This window comes from Cimex lectularius, unplaced genomic scaffold, assembly GCF_000648675.2.
Source record: "Cimex lectularius strain Harlan isolate CLEC.00 unplaced genomic scaffold, Clec_2.1 scaffold338, whole genome shotgun sequence".
In the NCBI taxonomy this organism is placed as follows: Eukaryota; Metazoa; Arthropoda; class Insecta; order Hemiptera; family Cimicidae; genus Cimex; species Cimex lectularius.
This window is the reverse complement of record NW_019392974.1, coordinates 318914-337087: the sequence shown is the minus strand read 5'-3', so window position 1 is coordinate 337087 and position 18174 is coordinate 318914. Positions and strand designations below refer to the sequence as shown.

General features: G+C 32.9%; 2 protein-coding genes across 3 annotated transcripts; one reads left to right on the top strand and one right to left on the bottom strand.

Annotated features, from left to right (window-relative positions):
* Positions 1-45: 45 nt before the first annotated feature.
* Positions 46-4809, top strand: LOC106666038 (histone deacetylase Rpd3). Its single transcript, XM_014392913.2, has 8 exons — positions 46-198; positions 709-821; positions 3101-3218; positions 3300-3494; positions 3547-3707; positions 3769-4220; positions 4293-4351; positions 4413-4809. The coding sequence occupies exons 1-8, from the start codon at positions 156-158 to the stop codon at positions 4691-4693; spliced, it is 1422 nt and encodes a 473-aa protein (XP_014248399.1). The 5' UTR covers positions 46-155; the 3' UTR covers positions 4694-4809.
* Positions 4810-6319: 1510 nt separating this feature from the next.
* LOC106665999 (type 2 phosphatidylinositol 4,5-bisphosphate 4-phosphatase) lies at positions 6320-17280 on the bottom strand. Of its 2 annotated transcripts, none has more exons than XM_014392854.2 (5): positions 16838-17280; positions 9612-9757; positions 9293-9552; positions 9069-9217; positions 6320-7344 (listed from the first exon to the last, which is right to left on the bottom strand). In XM_014392854.2, the coding sequence occupies exons 1-5, from the start codon at positions 16929-16931 to the stop codon at positions 7259-7261; spliced, it is 735 nt and encodes a 244-aa protein (XP_014248340.1). In that variant the 5' UTR covers positions 16932-17280; the 3' UTR covers positions 6320-7258. The 2 variants fall into 2 exon arrangements, with proteins under 2 accessions (XP_014248340.1, XP_014248341.1); XM_014392855.2 differs by lacking the exon at positions 16838-17280 and adding an exon at positions 9963-10126.
* Positions 17281-18174: the final 894 nt, after the last annotated feature.

Here is an 18174-nt window from a genome sequence, read left to right as displayed (position 1 = left end):
TCAAATAAATCGATAGTTAGAATCGATATATTTGGCATTTAGCTTTATTATCGCCCTTTCGTCCCCACCGCAGTCGGCGAGCCGTCAACCCGTTCTGTGCATTGACATTTAAGTTTTAATTATTTAAAAAAGCGAACAAGTGAAAGTTCAAAATTATGAGTTCTGTGGGAAAGAAAAAAGTCTGCTACTACTACGACAGTAAGTCCTTTTTATTTATTGTCGATTAACCACCCGATCCCACTTCCTATCTAAGTGTGTTTATATGCGTTGCTTTTTATTTTTTTTTTCAAATTTACCGACTTTTTTTACACATTTTGAAGTTATTATTTATGATTCGGGTTGTTAAATTTGAGATTTTCCCATTGTTTAAGGGTGTTTATAATATTTTAGAACCGGGGTTGATCAGATTGTCATGACCCGCTGCCGAGTGGCCGTAGTTCAGTTTGATTTAATGAGAGCGTCTCTATACAAGAAAAAACTTGCCAACCTTTTCTCAGGAATGCATTTTTTAAATTAATAACTTTTGTTCATTTATATTTTGATGAAAATGATAATAAATTTCTAGATGTCTTTATTTCCTGGTCAGTTTCGTCGGCTTTACGGTCACTTGTATCCTCCGGCGGGATTTCATGGCGTTCCAATACCCTTGGCAAACCATAAAATATATTTAAACGTCTTTCAAATTTTTTTAATTATTTTATTGTCCAGGCGACATCGGCAATTATTACTATGGCCAGGGTCACCCGATGAAGCCGCACAGAATAAGGATGACGCACAACCTTCTCCTCAACTATGGGCTGTATAGGAAAATGGAAATCTACGTAAGTTAAAGAAAAAGTTATTAATTTATAAATGTAGTAAAGTTTTTTTGTATGAAGGTTTACTTGGAACAAATCATATTATACGATGGGCATTCTCAACGATTGATACTATGACATTTCCTGCTGTTCATAAGCCTCATCAATATGTCTCATTGACATCTCTTTGTACTCATTAGCTTTCTGTAAATGCACTCTTCCTTTGAATTTGTCGTAGAAGAGTTAATATGTAACATTCTGAGTATGTAATATATTACACTATTTGAGAGCTATTGTTTCTCCTGTTCTGTATCTACAGTACACCGGTGAAACCTAGTTCATCGAGATTTGATTAGGAGGCCTTGTTTCAATGGTTGAATTTCTTTTACAGTTTACCACCATTAGTAGGTCTCCTCTCCTTTCTTGCAAAATCTGCATGTACCAATTAAATTATACACACTTCAGTCCTCCTTGTTAAGATTCGCAGTTTTGTTGCTTCCTTTAATGCACTCTATTACTCTTTCTTTCCAAAACTCGTTAGAAGATTCTTGGATTGTTTGTGATCAATTAGTGAATTCCACTGTTTCCTCATTTTCATTTTGTCTAAGATATTCATTGGTAGTGTGAATCCCTATGCCACATTTTTTCCCAGGATTTAATCAAATTTCTTCACCAATATGTTTATAGGTTTCTGCTTGGGTATTTTTTGTACTTTCAGCATAAGTTTGGGATAAGCTATTTATCAACTTAGGGCACCTTGGTGGCTTATGCTAGCATAGTATGTTCAGGTCATATCAGACTTGTTAATTTTTTTGCAGCTTGGTTTGATTTTAGCTCAGCTACTGGCCCTTGTTTATTTTTTTAAGATCCTGTTCTATGCTCTGATACGATTTCAGCGTTGTCTTCAATTCCCATAATTTTTGCTATTTTCACAAAAATTTCCATAACATATTCTTCTTTAATTGAAGGGACATTACTTTTGGTTGCTTTTTGTTCAAGGTATGTATTACAATTTTGAGTTATTCAATTTCCATAGCAAAATGTCATTTTGTTGTTCCAACTCTGTATTTAAATTTTTGATTGTTTTCATTCTTTGAGCAAAATCAACAATTTTCCCTGACATGAAATCTAAGAATTGTTGTACTTAGTTAATTTTTTAAATTTATACATTTTAGACATCAAATTTAATACCCTTATTCATATTAGTATTTTGAGTATCATCTACCTTGCTTTTAAACGGTCTGGTGTTGCTCATTTCAGCGTCTGAATCATCTTCACCAGTATTGTCATCTATATAGGGCTTAATTGAACCTTGAAATTTTAATTGAGAATAACGTTTATACATCCTGTAAACACGTATTACTTCACTCTTATTTTTATAGCCTAAAGCCAGATAGAAATGATAAATGGTGGAGGGTAAGGGGATTTACAATCATATTGTCAGAGGATCATTCAGGAGTTCACTCTTACAATTCATGGCGAGAGGTAGTTGTAAATTCCGTCAACCTGTTGATGAGCTATAAGCTTGAAATCCAGATCGTTTAAAACAAATAACTGTGAGTAGGAACCATCTTTTTGTAAAGATTAAAGCCCAGATTTCGCAAGAATCAGCAACCAATTCAAAAAGCATCAGCTTTGATTCCCAGGAATCAGAGGGCTTCTCTCAAATTCTTAAGAAAGAATATCTCAAAATCTTCCTGAGGTTCTATTTCTGTGTTTTGTTCAGATGCTAGGTTTGATGGCTGTCATTCCGAAGGGCACCTAAATATATAAGATAGGTCTTTTTCTTTAACCCAGATATGTATTTAGTAGTCATAATTGACAATATGAATTATATCATTTAATTGTACTTTTCATCTAAGGTGTTGGTTGAGATGAAAGGGCTAAGGTTTTTTTTTTCCATTCATTATTGTTGATTGGTATGTTTTTAAAATTAATCCATAAATTAAAATAAATTATTTTCAATTAATTAAAGATTAATTAATTGAAAAGAATTTAATATTGATATTATATTATATTTTGGATGAAGGGTATTAAAAATACAAGAAATCCGTGGTTATGTTTTTATTTGTTAGCCATTTCAGCCCACTTAAGCAGGCCAAATGATCTCAACAAATTTGTTGGAAAGATGACTTAATTGGTTAGAAGGAATGTCCATTGGTTTATGAGATGCTAGGCAGGAATTAGTCAATTTGGGCCCCTAAATTTGATCCAATAGTCCAAAAACGTCTAAAAAATAAATTTGATTTTTTAATACCTTCATTCTTTAACTGTAATACATCAAAAAATATATTTTGTAACAGAGGCCACACAAAGCTACGGCTGAGGAGATGACCAAGTTCCACAGCGACGAGTACATCCGGTTCCTCAGGAGCATCCGGCCTGACAACATGGCCGAATATAATAAACAGATGCAGAGGTGTAAGTATTGAATTTAAAAAATCAGTTTAAACTTTAAAAACAAAGAAATAATGTGTAATATTGATGTTTCAAATTTTGCAGTTAATGTCGGTGAGGATTGTCCCGTTTTCGATGGTCTGTACGAGTTCTGCCAGCTTTCTGGCGGCGGGTCCGTAGCAGCAGCAGTTAAACTCAACAAGCAGGCAGCAGACATATGCATCAATTGGGGTGGCGGGTTGCATCATGCCAAAAAATCTGAAGCATCTGGATTCTGCTATGTGAATGACATAGTTTTAGGTATGTCATATTGTTTGTAACATGGAATTTTTTTTTAATATAATGTTTTTAGGAATTCTCGAATTGCTTAAATATCACCAAAGAGTCTTGTATATCGATATCGACGTCCATCATGGTGATGGTGTCGAAGAGGCATTTTACACTACTGACAGAGTGATGACTGTGTCATTTCACAAATATGGTGAATATTTCCCAGGAACAGGAGATCTCAGGGTGAGGTTTTTTTTTTTTTATAAATATTTAATAGTTTGTATTTATGTACATTTCATAATAGGATATTGGAGCTGGAAAGGGGAAATATTATGCAGTTAACATCCCACTGAGGGATGGAATGGATGATGAAAGCTATGAGTCAATTTTTGTACCAATAATAACCAAAGTGATGGAGACATTCCAACCAAGTGCCATAGTCCTGCAGTGCGGGGCAGACTCTCTCACCGGCGACCGCCTTGGCTGTTTCAACCTCACAGTTCGCGGTCACGGGAAGTGCGTCGAATTTGTCAAAAAGTACAATTTACCTTTGCTGATGGTGGGAGGTGGCGGTTACACAATACGCAACGTCTCGCGCTGCTGGACATACGAGACGTCAATTGCCCTCGGCACGGAAATTGCCAACGAACTGCCTTATAATGACTATTTTGAATACTTCGGCCCTGATTTCAAGCTGCACATCTCCCCCTCAAATATGCCCAATCAGAATACGCCAGAATACCTTGAGAAAATCAAGTATGTTTTTTTTCTCTCTTTTTTTAACAATATAGACAAAATGTGCAAACTTTTATATATTATTTTTAACAGGACAAGGCTGTTTGAAAATTTAAGAATGCTTCCGCATGCTCCAGGCATTCAGGTCCAAGGTAAGAAGATTTAAAAACAAAACAAAAACGTACAAAATTTCTCATTTGATTAATTTTACAGCAATTCCCGAAGATGCAGTCAATGACGATTCTGATGATGAGGACGTCAAGATAAACCCAGACGAACGGCTCAACCTGGCCATACAAGACAAGCACATCTCAGGCGACAACGAGTTCTCAGAGTCGGAGGATGAGGGTGAAGGTAACAGAAGAGACAACCGAAGCTACAAACAGAGAAAGCGGCCCAGGATCGAAGGGTCGGACGGCATTGAAATGAAAACTGACAAGAACGACAAGGCCCAAGCCGACGAGCCCAACAGCAAATCAGGCTCCACTGTGTAAAAAGTACAACACTTAAGTTCCACAACCCTCACCTTTATCATTGAAAGTCAGCTGTAAATAATATAAATGTAAAAAGTTTTGTTTATATTTTGTAAATTATAAATAATTTCTTTTAATTGTTTTTATATTTTTTTAATGGCTTTCTTTTTGTGTGTAAAATTAATTGATTTTCAAATCAGCCATGAAAATCTGATTTTTTAAACCAAAAAAATTGACTACTACATAATTTTTTTTTTTTTTCAGTCAACACTGATTATTAGGGATCAATATGATGAAAATACTATTTCATAATGAACTTGTCTATATCAAATCAATTCAATGTTGTCTTTTTATTTTCATATAAAAGTTAAAAATTATACTGGTTGAATGTAAAAAAAATACATTGTATATTGTTAATTATATAATATTTATATATAATTTATAATATACACTTAAAGAGGTTTGTCAAAATGTATAAAACTTTAATCTTTTTTCTAATATTTATATTAATTATTGTTATAATTTTGTTCCATCCCCACCCCATAATTAAATAAATTTTATAATACAATGAAAGATGCTGGACAATTTTGCTGATGAATGATTTGAGTGAATGCGTTATATTATATGCAGCTACACTTTTTAACCAAGAAAAAATAAAACTTTTCCAAATAATTTAAAGAAACAAAATTCAGCAGTTATATATTATTTTGTACATATTAACTCCTTCCTCTCCTGGATTTTATTGAGAAAATGTGTTATATTCGTTTTTAAAAAATTGTTTGTTCTATTTGAGTTGATTATCCAAAAGATTAATTTTCAGTTTATACAAGTGGATTGTCTATGGCAAAATGGGTTTCTGTAACTTAATTATTTGTTGTTTGATGTCGATTTTTAAGTTATTCTCGATGTTTCAGAAGTTGATTTAATCCCTCCAAGTGTGATAATTGTTGAAAAACAAAGACAATTAATTATAATTCAAGAAAAAGGCAAGTTGTTAGGTTTTTTTTACTAAGGACAATTGAAAGTTCAAAGTTAGATGTCGACAAGGTAAGTTTTTTCTTTTTTTTAAACAATGGATACTGGAGTAGTTCCCCGAGCACTGCAGCTGTACAGCTTATAGTATTTTATCCCTGGCTCCGTTTTTGGGAATTTGAGCTCCTGGTGTGCTCCACCCCTTCCATTGATGAGTGCCGAGCCATTTTCATTCAATTGCGGCCAGTGGGACCTTTAGCCGTTAGAAAAAAGTCGAGAGGCGATGGTGGCGATTGAACCCATGACAGCGGGATCTACTAGCCGAGAGTCTGATGCGCCCCCCCCCATGTTATCTTACCTGGCAAAAAGTTGGTGGTCTTGGTCTTTGAGTCGGTGAACACAAGTTAAACCGGCAGTTGGTCCAAGATATTTGTTTTGACATTGTGCCATCTTCAGAGAGGATGGATAGTGCATGGCATCACATCACAACCTGCAAGTGTAGACAGACCGAGTGCTGGTTCATGAACATGCACATTGAAAAGAGGAAAATCAAATCAAATAGCAAAATTATACTTTATTCACAAAATTGGTTTTTCATATACTTCGTATATATTGTTTTAATGTATATTATCGCTAAAAGAAAAAAAAAGTCAAAATCTCTTACCAAATGACAAGTGATAAACTTTGTTAAAAGGGGCTAGAGAGCCTGAGGGTTGAAAACAATCGGTTTTTCTACCGGTGCCATAATAATTATCCAATACTTCATTTACCTTAAGACCGATATTGAAAAAATACAATATTTATTTATTTATTTTTATTGCAAAAGTAATGAAAAAAGATTTATACATTATAGTCATTGATTATGTATTAAATAAAGCCTTTACACTTGTTTACGTAAATAAAGCAATAAATGATGGTACTTATAAAACATAAAAACAGGAAAAAATGTTAACTTTTTTTAATGTACGGTACATTTTACATATCATTATTACATTTCTCCAGGTTTTAAATAGTTTTACTTTTTTAATGATACAATAAAAACTGGTTTAATTTCTTTCCAAAACTTTATACAATTCAGTCTAAATTTGTAGCACTTTGGATAATAAATAAAATTTAACAAATTTTACCCCCTCATCTACGATAACATCATAAAATACAAGGCAATATAATAATTATAATTTTTTGCGATAACAAAATATCTAACTACCGCTGGAAGGGTCATTTATTTATTTTTTTTTTTTTTTAATAGAAAATTTGGTCTGTAAGCTTTAGGAAAAAGGGTTAGTATTTTCTGCTTATTTCAATTTTTTTTTAAACTGTATTGCATAGATATAATTGTTATTATTACATTATCCTACATCACATTACAAATTTTCAATTTCCTTCTTCTTTTTTTTAATAAACTCTTACATACAAATTAATATTTCACTACTCCTTCAAGATCCATATCTTCATAGATTTTTTTGTTTTTTTAAATGATTATCTTAAACAGTTATATATAAACTATAATGTACCACTCGTATGGCATGGTGAATCTTCTCATCAAGTTGGCTTTTTAAAAACGAAACACTCGCTTAAAAAGACCCTTTTTTAAGGAATGTAGTTATCAGCTTTTCAAATCGGCCCTGCAATTATGCTCACCTTTATAGAATAATAATATATAGAACGGGACAGAAAAAACAATCCAGCAAGATACAAAACTGAAAGAAAAAAAAAATATATTAAAAAGGGAAAAATTAATAACGGACAAACTTTAAATTTAATTTAAAAAATATAATCACATGAAATACAATAATGTAGCTTAGATAAAATATGTGTTGATTGAAATGATATAAGCTCAACTTTGTACACGTATTCTTGAGCTTGACTTCCCACTTGTGTGTTTTGGCAGTCCGGGGTTTCAGCCTGCACACGCAATTTTTCTACCTAGACACACTAATTCATTCTTGACCCTTTGGCATACGGTGGTACTCAATACCATTTTTACCTCAATTTTGTTATAATCAGGGTTCAAAACTTTTATCCTCAATCTGCCAATTTGTATCTTTTAGTCTGTTCCCAGCCCCTTCCTCACAAAGCGAACACGTGCCAGCAGTATTCAAATGTTGTATTGACTCTTTTATAAAAATCCGTCGGGTCTTTCATGCTAAAGAAATAGCTTTTATGTGAGTTGAAAGAAGAACGAGATAACTAGGCCAATGGGTGATTACCAAAAGAACCAAAGGCGAGATTTTTTTTCTCTTGAGATCTTTCCTCTTGAAATTATTGATGATATAGTTGTGTACATTAATTCAACGAAAGAAAGCTGTCAACATCAGGAAAAGAGATTTCAAAATTACTACAAGGGCAGAAATATTGGTACTTGTAGGAATTTTATTATGTTTGGGCATGGGTTACCCTTAATCCCTAAATCAATTCACATTCTCACTAACCCTTAAATACATTTTTAATTTTTACAAACCATTCACTCAGGGAGGTGCAGTACTCAATATTCCTCATCACCCTTTATACATACTAGATAACTAACTTAAATGAGGGTTAAAGGCCACCATCAGCCCCATTCATGCAAATAAATACATTCACTTTCACTACACACTAGGGACACAAAACTATCATTACTGTTTCTTCCAAGAAGCGAACAGAGGACCTAGATACTTGCTGTCGTGCTGAAGCACAATTCTCACATCGGGTGGCATTCCTACACGCTCTATATATGGAGCCAAGGAATTGCACCCTTCAATTAGGCCGGGCACATCGAGCAAGCTTTGCGAGACTCATACTGCCCAAAAGTAAGTAACCTTGCATGGCTTAATCAAGTGAGGAAGACCCTTCTAAAAGTACAGGCATCCGAGCGCCACCTATCGAAAGTGCTCTTGATAAGCAAGAACTTCTCTACCAAACCAGCCCACCGATGTCAATTTCTTTTAATGTTTTTATTGCATTTTTGCATCAGGGGGTTAAGTCCGAAAAGTGGGTTCCAGCCTTTCCTTTCCACCTTTTCATTATCCTTTATACCTATGTGTCTGGGTACCCAGACAACAACCTCCATTTTTCCCAGATTCCAGCTTGTGGTATCTCTTCAACAAGAGTTCAATGAGAGGATTCACGGTGGATGGACCACGGTAACCGTGCTGAGGGAGTTAGTGCAGACAAGATAAACAGAGCTTCTTTCTCACTTTCTCCCTTCTTTCACTCGTCCTTGAAGACAATACAGAAATCAGCATATCTCAATCTAAGTTCCAAAAACTAAAGGTACAAATATGGTCAGGTAGATGACTTGACTACCAGCATTAATTTAATAAATAATTAGCTAAATTTTCAACTAATTCCTGCATATTATATAACTTTTAATAACCAATAAAAAATATAGTCATAATTAAATATAAATAATTAATATAATATTTTTTGTTGAGGTCGAACTTACATATATATACTATGATGACCCAAACAGTTCCCGTGGCTGCTATTGAATGTGTAAAATAAACTATTAAAGACGTTAAAAAAAGCAAGACGATCGAGAGCACCAGGAAAACCTTTGCTCGGCTCATCGCGAAACTGGGTCCAACTGAAGATCTGAAGGTGGAAAACAACCAAGGTAAAATACATTAATTAATCAGGTTTTTATTATACTGCGACTGTTCTACTCACACTTTCTGGCAATGCGGGCATCGCGCCAGTGCGTTCTTCAACGTATTGAACAGGAACGTGTCCAAACAGTGGACACACGTGACCTTGCACATGCCTGGTATCGAGGGCACGGGCGGCGTCATCGGGGATTGAGTAAGCTGTACAATGCGTTTACAATTTGCTCTCGGGCATGCGATGCGCTGCGCCGAACTCTTGCATATCAGCAGGCAATTGCAAGGGCATCGGATGTATTTCTTTCCTGCCGGTGGTTTTCTAATCGGCTGCAACAATATTTGTAAAATTAAAAGAATAAATGGGTTTTTGATCGTGAATTACTTACAGTGGCCTCGTTACATCGGTTGCACTTAACCACATGCTGTTCAACCCGTCCTGTCACATCGATTAACATCTGGCATACTCGGCATGTCACCGAAGGGCCTTGGAGGGCCTGATATGGGGGAGGTAGTTCTATTTCATGATCATAATCTAAAATTTAAAAAAAAAAAATCAAATCAGTACAGAAAAACTACGTAATTTGAATTATTAACTATTAAACATTTTAAGGAAAAATATTCCAATTAATGCACACATTACAAAAGAATGTTTTTTGTTAGCTATTCGCCATTCCAAATAAAATAAAAAATTTAACACAAACACAAATTTCCATTTAAATTTTTTTTAACCATCTAACCATATCTCCGTGTGCAAACTTTGTAAATAAGAGTAACAAAAGAATTCGCAGACATCCTTTCCAAAATTAAAATCAGTCATGAAAAGAAAGGGGGGGCACTTTAAAAAAAATCGAATAAAATATTTTATGGTAACAACAAATTTATAAAAACACCATCACACAAATCAATTTGTATGGGAATAGGCTCAGACAAATGCCAATTGTGTAAACAAAAAGTGAGAAAGGTCATTCCATTTCTGTTTGATGGGATTAAAACAGAAAAACAACTATTAACATCTACAAAAAAAAAGAAGTAAAATAAGAAGTTTTTCTAAGAGATATAAAAATTAATTTTAATGGAAATAAAAAATATTAATATAAATATAATAGAAAAAACTATCAATATTTATAAAACGAAAAGCAGAGCTTAATGTTTTATTTATAATATAATTTATAATATAATATAATATAATATAATAATATATAATATAATTATAATATAATATAATTTACTTATAATTTATAAGTAAAATTGAACCAAAATTCAAACCAATCATAATCATGACACATATTTTGTAGAATCACTGAATGGACAACATCCAGTATTTATGCAATTTATATACTCCATTGGACAATTTTTGTAATTTTTTAAAAACTACAACTTTACGCGATGAGCCGCGTGATTTCAATGAAATTTCATTATAAACTAAATGAATAATGTACTTGTGAATAAAGAAATTACATCGAATTAAACTACCTTATCTCGTAAAGGCTCAAAAAGTGAACACTTTCGAAATTTTACAATTGAATTATTAAAAACAGGTCAACCTTCCTGTTTAATGGTGGTGGCTTTTGATAATCTTCAATTATCACCATTTTCAGACGAAGATAATGCATATACAAATAGATAAGTTAGAAATTCTCGATTTATGAAAAACTGAAGAATACAGTGAACTTTTCCGTTAAGTTAAAAAAAAAACTCGTAAAATTTTATTGTTTATTTAGCATTAGCTTAATCCCAAAGGAATCAATGCTGTCTAATAATGAAAGGGTGTTCTGTGCTGTCTAATTAAAATTAAACGACAGTCAATCGATTTAAAAAAATTTATTGACCTTTATAATTTAAATAAGTTATTTCAACTTCATTTTAATGAAATCAAAGAGAAAAGTGAAAAAGATCAAAATAAAAGCTGCCTTGAATTGTGCTTCCAATCATAGACAATCAAATAAAGCTGCATCCACAAATGGCTTTACTCTTTTTTTTTAATGGCTGGAAACAAATTTAATTAACTTTGCCAGGGGAAGATAATTTATTTTTAATTAAATTCATTCACTTATTGTCCTATTTGTTTTTTTTTTCTTTTTTTTTTTATACCAATAATGGAAATACAGTCGGGATGATTAATGTATCTGCATGACTCATCCAAAGCAAATGATAGCGGTTTTATTTCTACTTATAATTTTATATTATATGGAAAAATTGGATTTTATCATTAGGTCAATAGATTGACTCACGGTGTGCTCCTTTCATTCGGACATTTTTCCTCTTATATCTCCCGAGATAGAAAGTATTGCCCGAATCAATATTTTAACAGTTGATATCAGTCAGACGGTCGATCTGAGGAGGAGAGTCAGTTTTATCTTAATGACCAATTTAAAAATTATTTTAAAATTTTCAAGTAAATTATTTTTCTATCTTTCTTACCAATTTACCGAAAAACAGCTTTACTCTCCTCCTTCATTATTATTTTCTCAATAGAGTGTTCGTTATCAATAAATAGACATTTTAATGAAGCACTTCTAATCAGCCATGAAATATTTTTTTCATACCAGTTTAACATAAAATAAAACGTCTTTACTCTTTTGTCCTACTGATTCATCATAGGATGTCTTCAATCTGTCAGCTCTTCCGTTCATAATAATCTTCCCTAAAATCCTTTGAATACCTTTTCCTCGTATTCATTTAAAGGAATTAGCATATCCAATAAGCCATTAAATCGCTTTTACAAGCCAATTGATCTTGAATTATCCAGTTTTTTATTATCTGCCAATAAACAATCCAATCATAAGGCAATCTCCCGCCCTCAAAAAAAATAAAAATTATTTCCTCATACTTGTTACCCATGAAACAACAGAGATCAACCATTTCCAATCAGTCATAAATCATTTTCAAACAAACATGGATATCTTCCATAAAATTATTCTTTTCCCATAGCACTCAATTTCCCATGAATTATCAGTATTTCCAACTTGTACCAGCCAATGAACTCTTAACAAGCCAATCGGCCGAAAACTAGAACAAACAACCAACAACTAGAACAAATTTAATTCTTCTGGTCATAACTTTCTGCCATTAAAATATCAATAAAAAAAAAAAAAATGTAACTTTTTGTCAACCGCTGTAAGTTCCACTCAAGCTGATTTCCCATATTCTTAATGCCATCTTTTACTTATTCAACATAGGGTAGTTTTAACTAAGCCATTAACTTGTCCTTTACAAGCCAATCTGATATAAACTAGCACCAACAAATATTCTCCATCTTGTTCCCAACTGTCATAAAATGTACCAAATAGTCCAGAATTTTCTTCTACACATAAGAAATTTGTTATTGAATCTTTCGTTCTTATGTCATCACGCTTGGTTTATCTTGAATTCAAACACTGATTGTTTCCATCAGCCATGAACTATCATTTACAAGTGAATCTGTCATAAACTGGCACTAAACCACATTGAATTTTTCTCTTTGTACATTTATTCCATTAAAATATCAATTTAAAAAAAAAAAAAAAACCGATTTGTCATATTAATTCACCATAGATCTGCCATAAAGCGTTCCCAACCTCTCAGTTCTGCTTGTACTGATTTGCACCAAAATCGTTTTAAAGCCTTCTCCTCTCATTTATTTGTTGTCTCATTTGTTTGCAATAATCCATAAAATCTGTCTTAAGCAAGTACTAAATCAACTTGAAAAATTTTCTGATCGTAAATTTCTGCCATTGATCTTCCCTTGTCCACTAGTCATAAAATGTTTTAAATAAGCTAAAAGTTTCTTCTGCTCATAATCTTTATTGTTGTTTTTATCTTTCCTCCACCCCACTCAATTTACCCTGAATTAACAAGCTGACTGTTGATCTGCCATGAACTCGGCTCTTATAAGCCAATCTGCGATAAAGTTGGTGACAACCAAACATCTTTGAATTATTTTATTTGTAACTTTCTCCCGTTTCATTGCTCATACTGATATTTGTCAAAAAAATAGAAGTTTTTTTATAATTTCCTAATTGGCCCTACGTTACTGTGGTACTGTTAACTTGCTGTTAAACTGTATCCAATAATTTATCATTTAATCCTTTTACTAATTTGTTAGTAGTTATTCTTCTTATGTTGATTTGCCTTCAAATCTTTTTAATGCCTTCTCTTCTCGTTTATTTACCATAAGAATGTTTCCAATCAGCATAAGGTATCATTTACAGGCCAATCTGCCATAAGCTGGTCCCAAAACAAGATTGAATTTTTCTGCTCAATACTTTCTGCCATTGAATTCATTGTCCCCTTGTCATAAAATGTTGTAAATAAGCCAAAAATTTTGTCAGCTCATGATAACCTTCCATAAAATCTATTGTTCTTTTCCCCTCACACTCAATTTACCACAAATTAGCTTGTTTACTACTTCTAATCAATCGTGAACTCGTCCTTTAAAAGCAAATCTGCCATAAACTGGCACCAAACATCCTTGAATTCTATCCTTTTAAAAATTTAGTTCCTACTTTTTTTTAAGGATTGAACACCGCACTCACTCCACCATTTATCATTTTTATCCTTGAATTCTTCCAATCTAAACTTTCTACCATTAAAATACCAAAAACAAAACATTTTGCCATCATGAGTTCGGTGCCCGTACTGTGCTCATAACTGTACTCCTAAAAACTCCTTGTCTATTGTCTCTTATTTATTTAACAAAAATCAGCCGATTGACCATTTTCAAAACCAATCTGCCATTCCAAAATCCATCATGTCATAAAATCCAAAGTCTGTTTCCAACCGGCCATGAACTCTTTACCAATCAACTTTGATTTCTTCTAGCTACCTGTAGCTTCTATAAAAATATCTGTTTTTTTAAACAGCCATAAAATTCAATGAACTTTTTACAAAAGTTCATTAAAAATCAAGAGGGTGTTTGTTTAGTAATTCAATTTCTTGATGAATCATTCTATACGGAAAAAAAAGAGGATGATGCTTTGTTTCAGCTGTATTTTACCCTGTTGATTTGTACTGAATATTTTTAATATATCATTTAATGAGCTGAATATATACATAATATAATTAATTTTTATATGTTTAGCGGTCATAATTGACCATATTAATTATTTCAATTAATTATTCTTTTTATCTAAGGTCTTGGATGAAAAAGAATAATTAGTTGATATGAAATGTTGTTTTTCTTTTTTTTATCATTATGTCAGAAACCATCATAGCCATCCCATTTATTTTAATTCTCTACAGAATTTGGAGATGGTTTCTACTTCAATCTGAGTGTATTTCCTTACATTGCAAGAGCCTGTTGGCACTCTCCAAAGCCGCATTTTCCACTTAAATTTGTAAGAGAGTTGCGAGTTTTTGTCGTTGTTGTGGGGCAACAACAAAGATGCACTAATCTTTTTAGACCAATAAGAGTTTTAATTTGTCTTCTTTTTCGGTGTTTCTGGCCAGCATACTAAAGGTCAATATATGATGTCTGACTTGGTGCATAATCAATACACCATCCTCGAATTTATTCCCCAGTACTATAATAAAATAAATATTTTAACAATAGAATAAGATAGAATAGCTTTTACTGTATTCACAAATCACAAAATAAACAATTATAAATATAAATATCAATTTATTACTTTATGCTTTTTACAACCTCCTTGAAGTCATCCTTGTGGTATATAGGATTTACTATTAATAACGTTTTATAAATGTTATGAATTCATTAATCGGTAACGATTTTATCTTATTGGAGAACACACTGTAGTCCTAATTGCATTGTGATCTAGGTTATTTGTTGCTTTTACATTGAACAGAAAGGGATTACTAACTAAATTATTATAATTTCTAGTATTTATCTTGGTTATTTCAAAGCGAGTCTCAATAATATGCCTTAATATGCTTTAGATTGGAATAAATGTACATGGTCATCACTTTCAGCTCCTTGTCTAGTGGTTTGCTATGATTCTTCGGGTTTTTTTAATAAAGATTATTCTTAAGCATTAATAACTTTTCATTTTTAAACAAAGGTGGTATTTAAACAAAAAACCCTTTAAGGTTTATGCTTAACACTAAAATGTATTGTATTTCTAGGCCTAAATACCAGGTAACAAAAACAAAGAAGGAAAAAACGTCATTTGGTTTTTTATTTGCTATTGTTTTAAAGCCATGGTTCATTTTCATCCCCTCATCGCAGAACTTGTTGAACTTATTGTTTCATCACTGTGCAAATTTTTCAAGCCGCCTCGTCCGTTCTAGTACTGCATAATATAATTTCAATTAATTATTTTTGTTTATTTAAGGTCTTGGTCAACATGAACAAGTTAGTGTCACAAGAGGGATTCGACCCCACGACCGACGGCTCTGCTCTAACGACTTGAGCTATCATGACTTCAATCCACTCGGACCCCAACTCCAAAAAGGGATTACTAAATTATTATCATTTCTAATTTTTACCTTGGCTGTTTCAAAGGGAGTCTCAATAATATCCACTTTAGATTGGAGTAACTGTACAGAGTAGGTATGTCAACACTCATCTTTTTGGCTAGTGGTTTGATATTATCCTTCAGTTTTTTTTTTTGTTTTTTTTCTTAAAGATTATTCTTAATACTTTAATAACTTTTTATTTTGAAACAATTGTGATTGTTACAAAAAATACTTTAATGTTTTCACGTCACACTAAAATATATTGTATTACTATACCTAAATACCAGGTAACAAAAAAAAAGGAAAAAAGTCATCTTGTTTTTCATTTGCTATTGGTTTAATACCATGATTCATTTTCAATCCCCTGAATCAGGGGAACCTCCATTTAAACTTTTTGAACCAATTTTGGGCAGTGCGCTAACTTATTGTTTCATCACCGTGCAAATTGTCCGAGCCGCCTCTTCCGGCTAATAATTTCAATCAATTATTCTTTTTATCTAAGGCCTTGTCACTAACTCCTCAAACTACAACCTTTTGTATTTTTCCTATTTTTGTCGTTTTTCAAAGGTGTCCAAGTGGATCGAAGTCATGATGGCTCAAGCAGTCAGAGAAGCGGAGTATTGAGCCGAAGGTCGTGGGTTCGAATCCCTCTTGTGACACTAACTTGTTCATTTCAACTAAGACGTTAGATAAAAAGAATAATTAATTGAAATAATTAATATTGTCAATTATGCTAAACATATATTTTTAAAAAAAGGTTTTTTTTATAGAACGCTTCGAGGACAATCACTATGAGTCATTACAAACGATACTGGGTTTTTCTCATTTTCTAATCTGCCCTAAGGAAAAAGATCGTGTAAAGTTTTTTGTTGCTAGGACGAAAAACGGCAAAATTTGCCGCTTTACACGATCCCCGGCCTCGGCGCAATTGGCCGCCTATCAATTGAGGAGATAACTGTTTTAGTTATCCTTCCTGTTTTAGGAAGTCATTTGTAAATATTTTATCGTTTTAAAAATTTAAAAGTATTTTGTTTTATGGGCGTTTTTAAAAATAGATGGTTGTTTAGATTTTTTTTATAGTTGAGAATTGAAAGATGGAAGTGGTTTTATGTAATCACTAGATCGATTTTTTTTTTTTTTTTTTTTTTTTTTTTTTTACTTTTGTGTTTTATGATTGAAAAGTTAGGTTTGAGAGATTTTTTAAAAGTAAATAACTCACCCCAAGTTTCTTCCGTTGTTGTGGCCTCGTATCCATAATTGGCGTTTGGTGCGTTATTGTCCAAAAGTGGTTTCGTCTCGCCAATGTCACCCATTGTGGTCGGATCGCATCTGACAGCGGTCTAAGACTGACGGTCGGTCGTCGTCCCTTTTTCCCTTTCACCCCGGGTTCACTGGAAGGGGGGGCCTTTGTACCCTTAGCCTCCTGGACTTCTGGATTTACTCGGCTGACGATTTTTATTTTTTTCCACTCGGCGTTCAACAATGACCGACGCCCCTGGGGAACACGGCAACTCTAGACTGTAGAGCAGACGGCCTTCTTCGCGACGATTTTCGAGATAATGAACCCTCATGTCGATTCACGACAGACGGATGAGAAAACACTCGAAAAAAATTCTTCCATCCTTTTCCACCTATTTTGAATAATTTGAACTGTTTAGAATATGTAAAAAATTAGAAAAATATAATGCCTTAAAAAACAGCTGTCTTTATTGATAAACATTCGATCTAGGGAGAGCGATCCCCTTAAACCCTACAACATGCCTCCCTTTAAAAACCAAAAAAAAAATTAAACAACATTAACCATATCAAATTACTTTTAATTTTATTTATTTTTTTAAAATCGAGAGTTCAAAGGAGATTGGCAGATTTTTTGAAACATTTATCCAAGATAAGAAAGATTTTTTAAATTAGAAATGTGTGTTTCTTAGTGACCTGTTGTTTCGAATTTGTTGAATTTGAGGAGCGGTTAAATGTGGTTGTTTAGAAAAACACCTTTTTCATTTTTTTGCTACGTTTCGACCTTTATTCTGGTCATCTTCAGGGTGAAAGTATGGTGCTATTCTTGTGGTGTCATATAGGTTTTGTGTCACATCATTTTCAGAAAAAACCAATATGACACCACAAGAATAGCACTACACTTTATGCCCTGAAGATGACCCGAATAAAAGTCGAAACGTCGACAAAAAAATTAAAAATGTGTTTTTCTTAACTACCTCATTCTTGGCCGCTCTTGATAACTTCAACAAATTGTTTTTTGATTGTTTTATACCAGTTTATGGCAGATCCACTTTTGAAAGAGATTTAATGGCTTATCCCGGCCAATTACTAATTTTTGTTTAATGAATATGAGATTCAAGTGTTTTCCAGGCATACGGCTAGGAGCCCAGTACGATCGGAACTCATGACAGATTGTCGAAACGGTTGATTCGCCTATTTTTGGTATTTCAATAAAATAATAAAATAAATACAATAAGTAAAAAAATTATTAAAAGAACAAATCGAGTTTGTTTTGGGGGCAAGATTATGACAGGATAATATTATAAAGGAGAATCCATG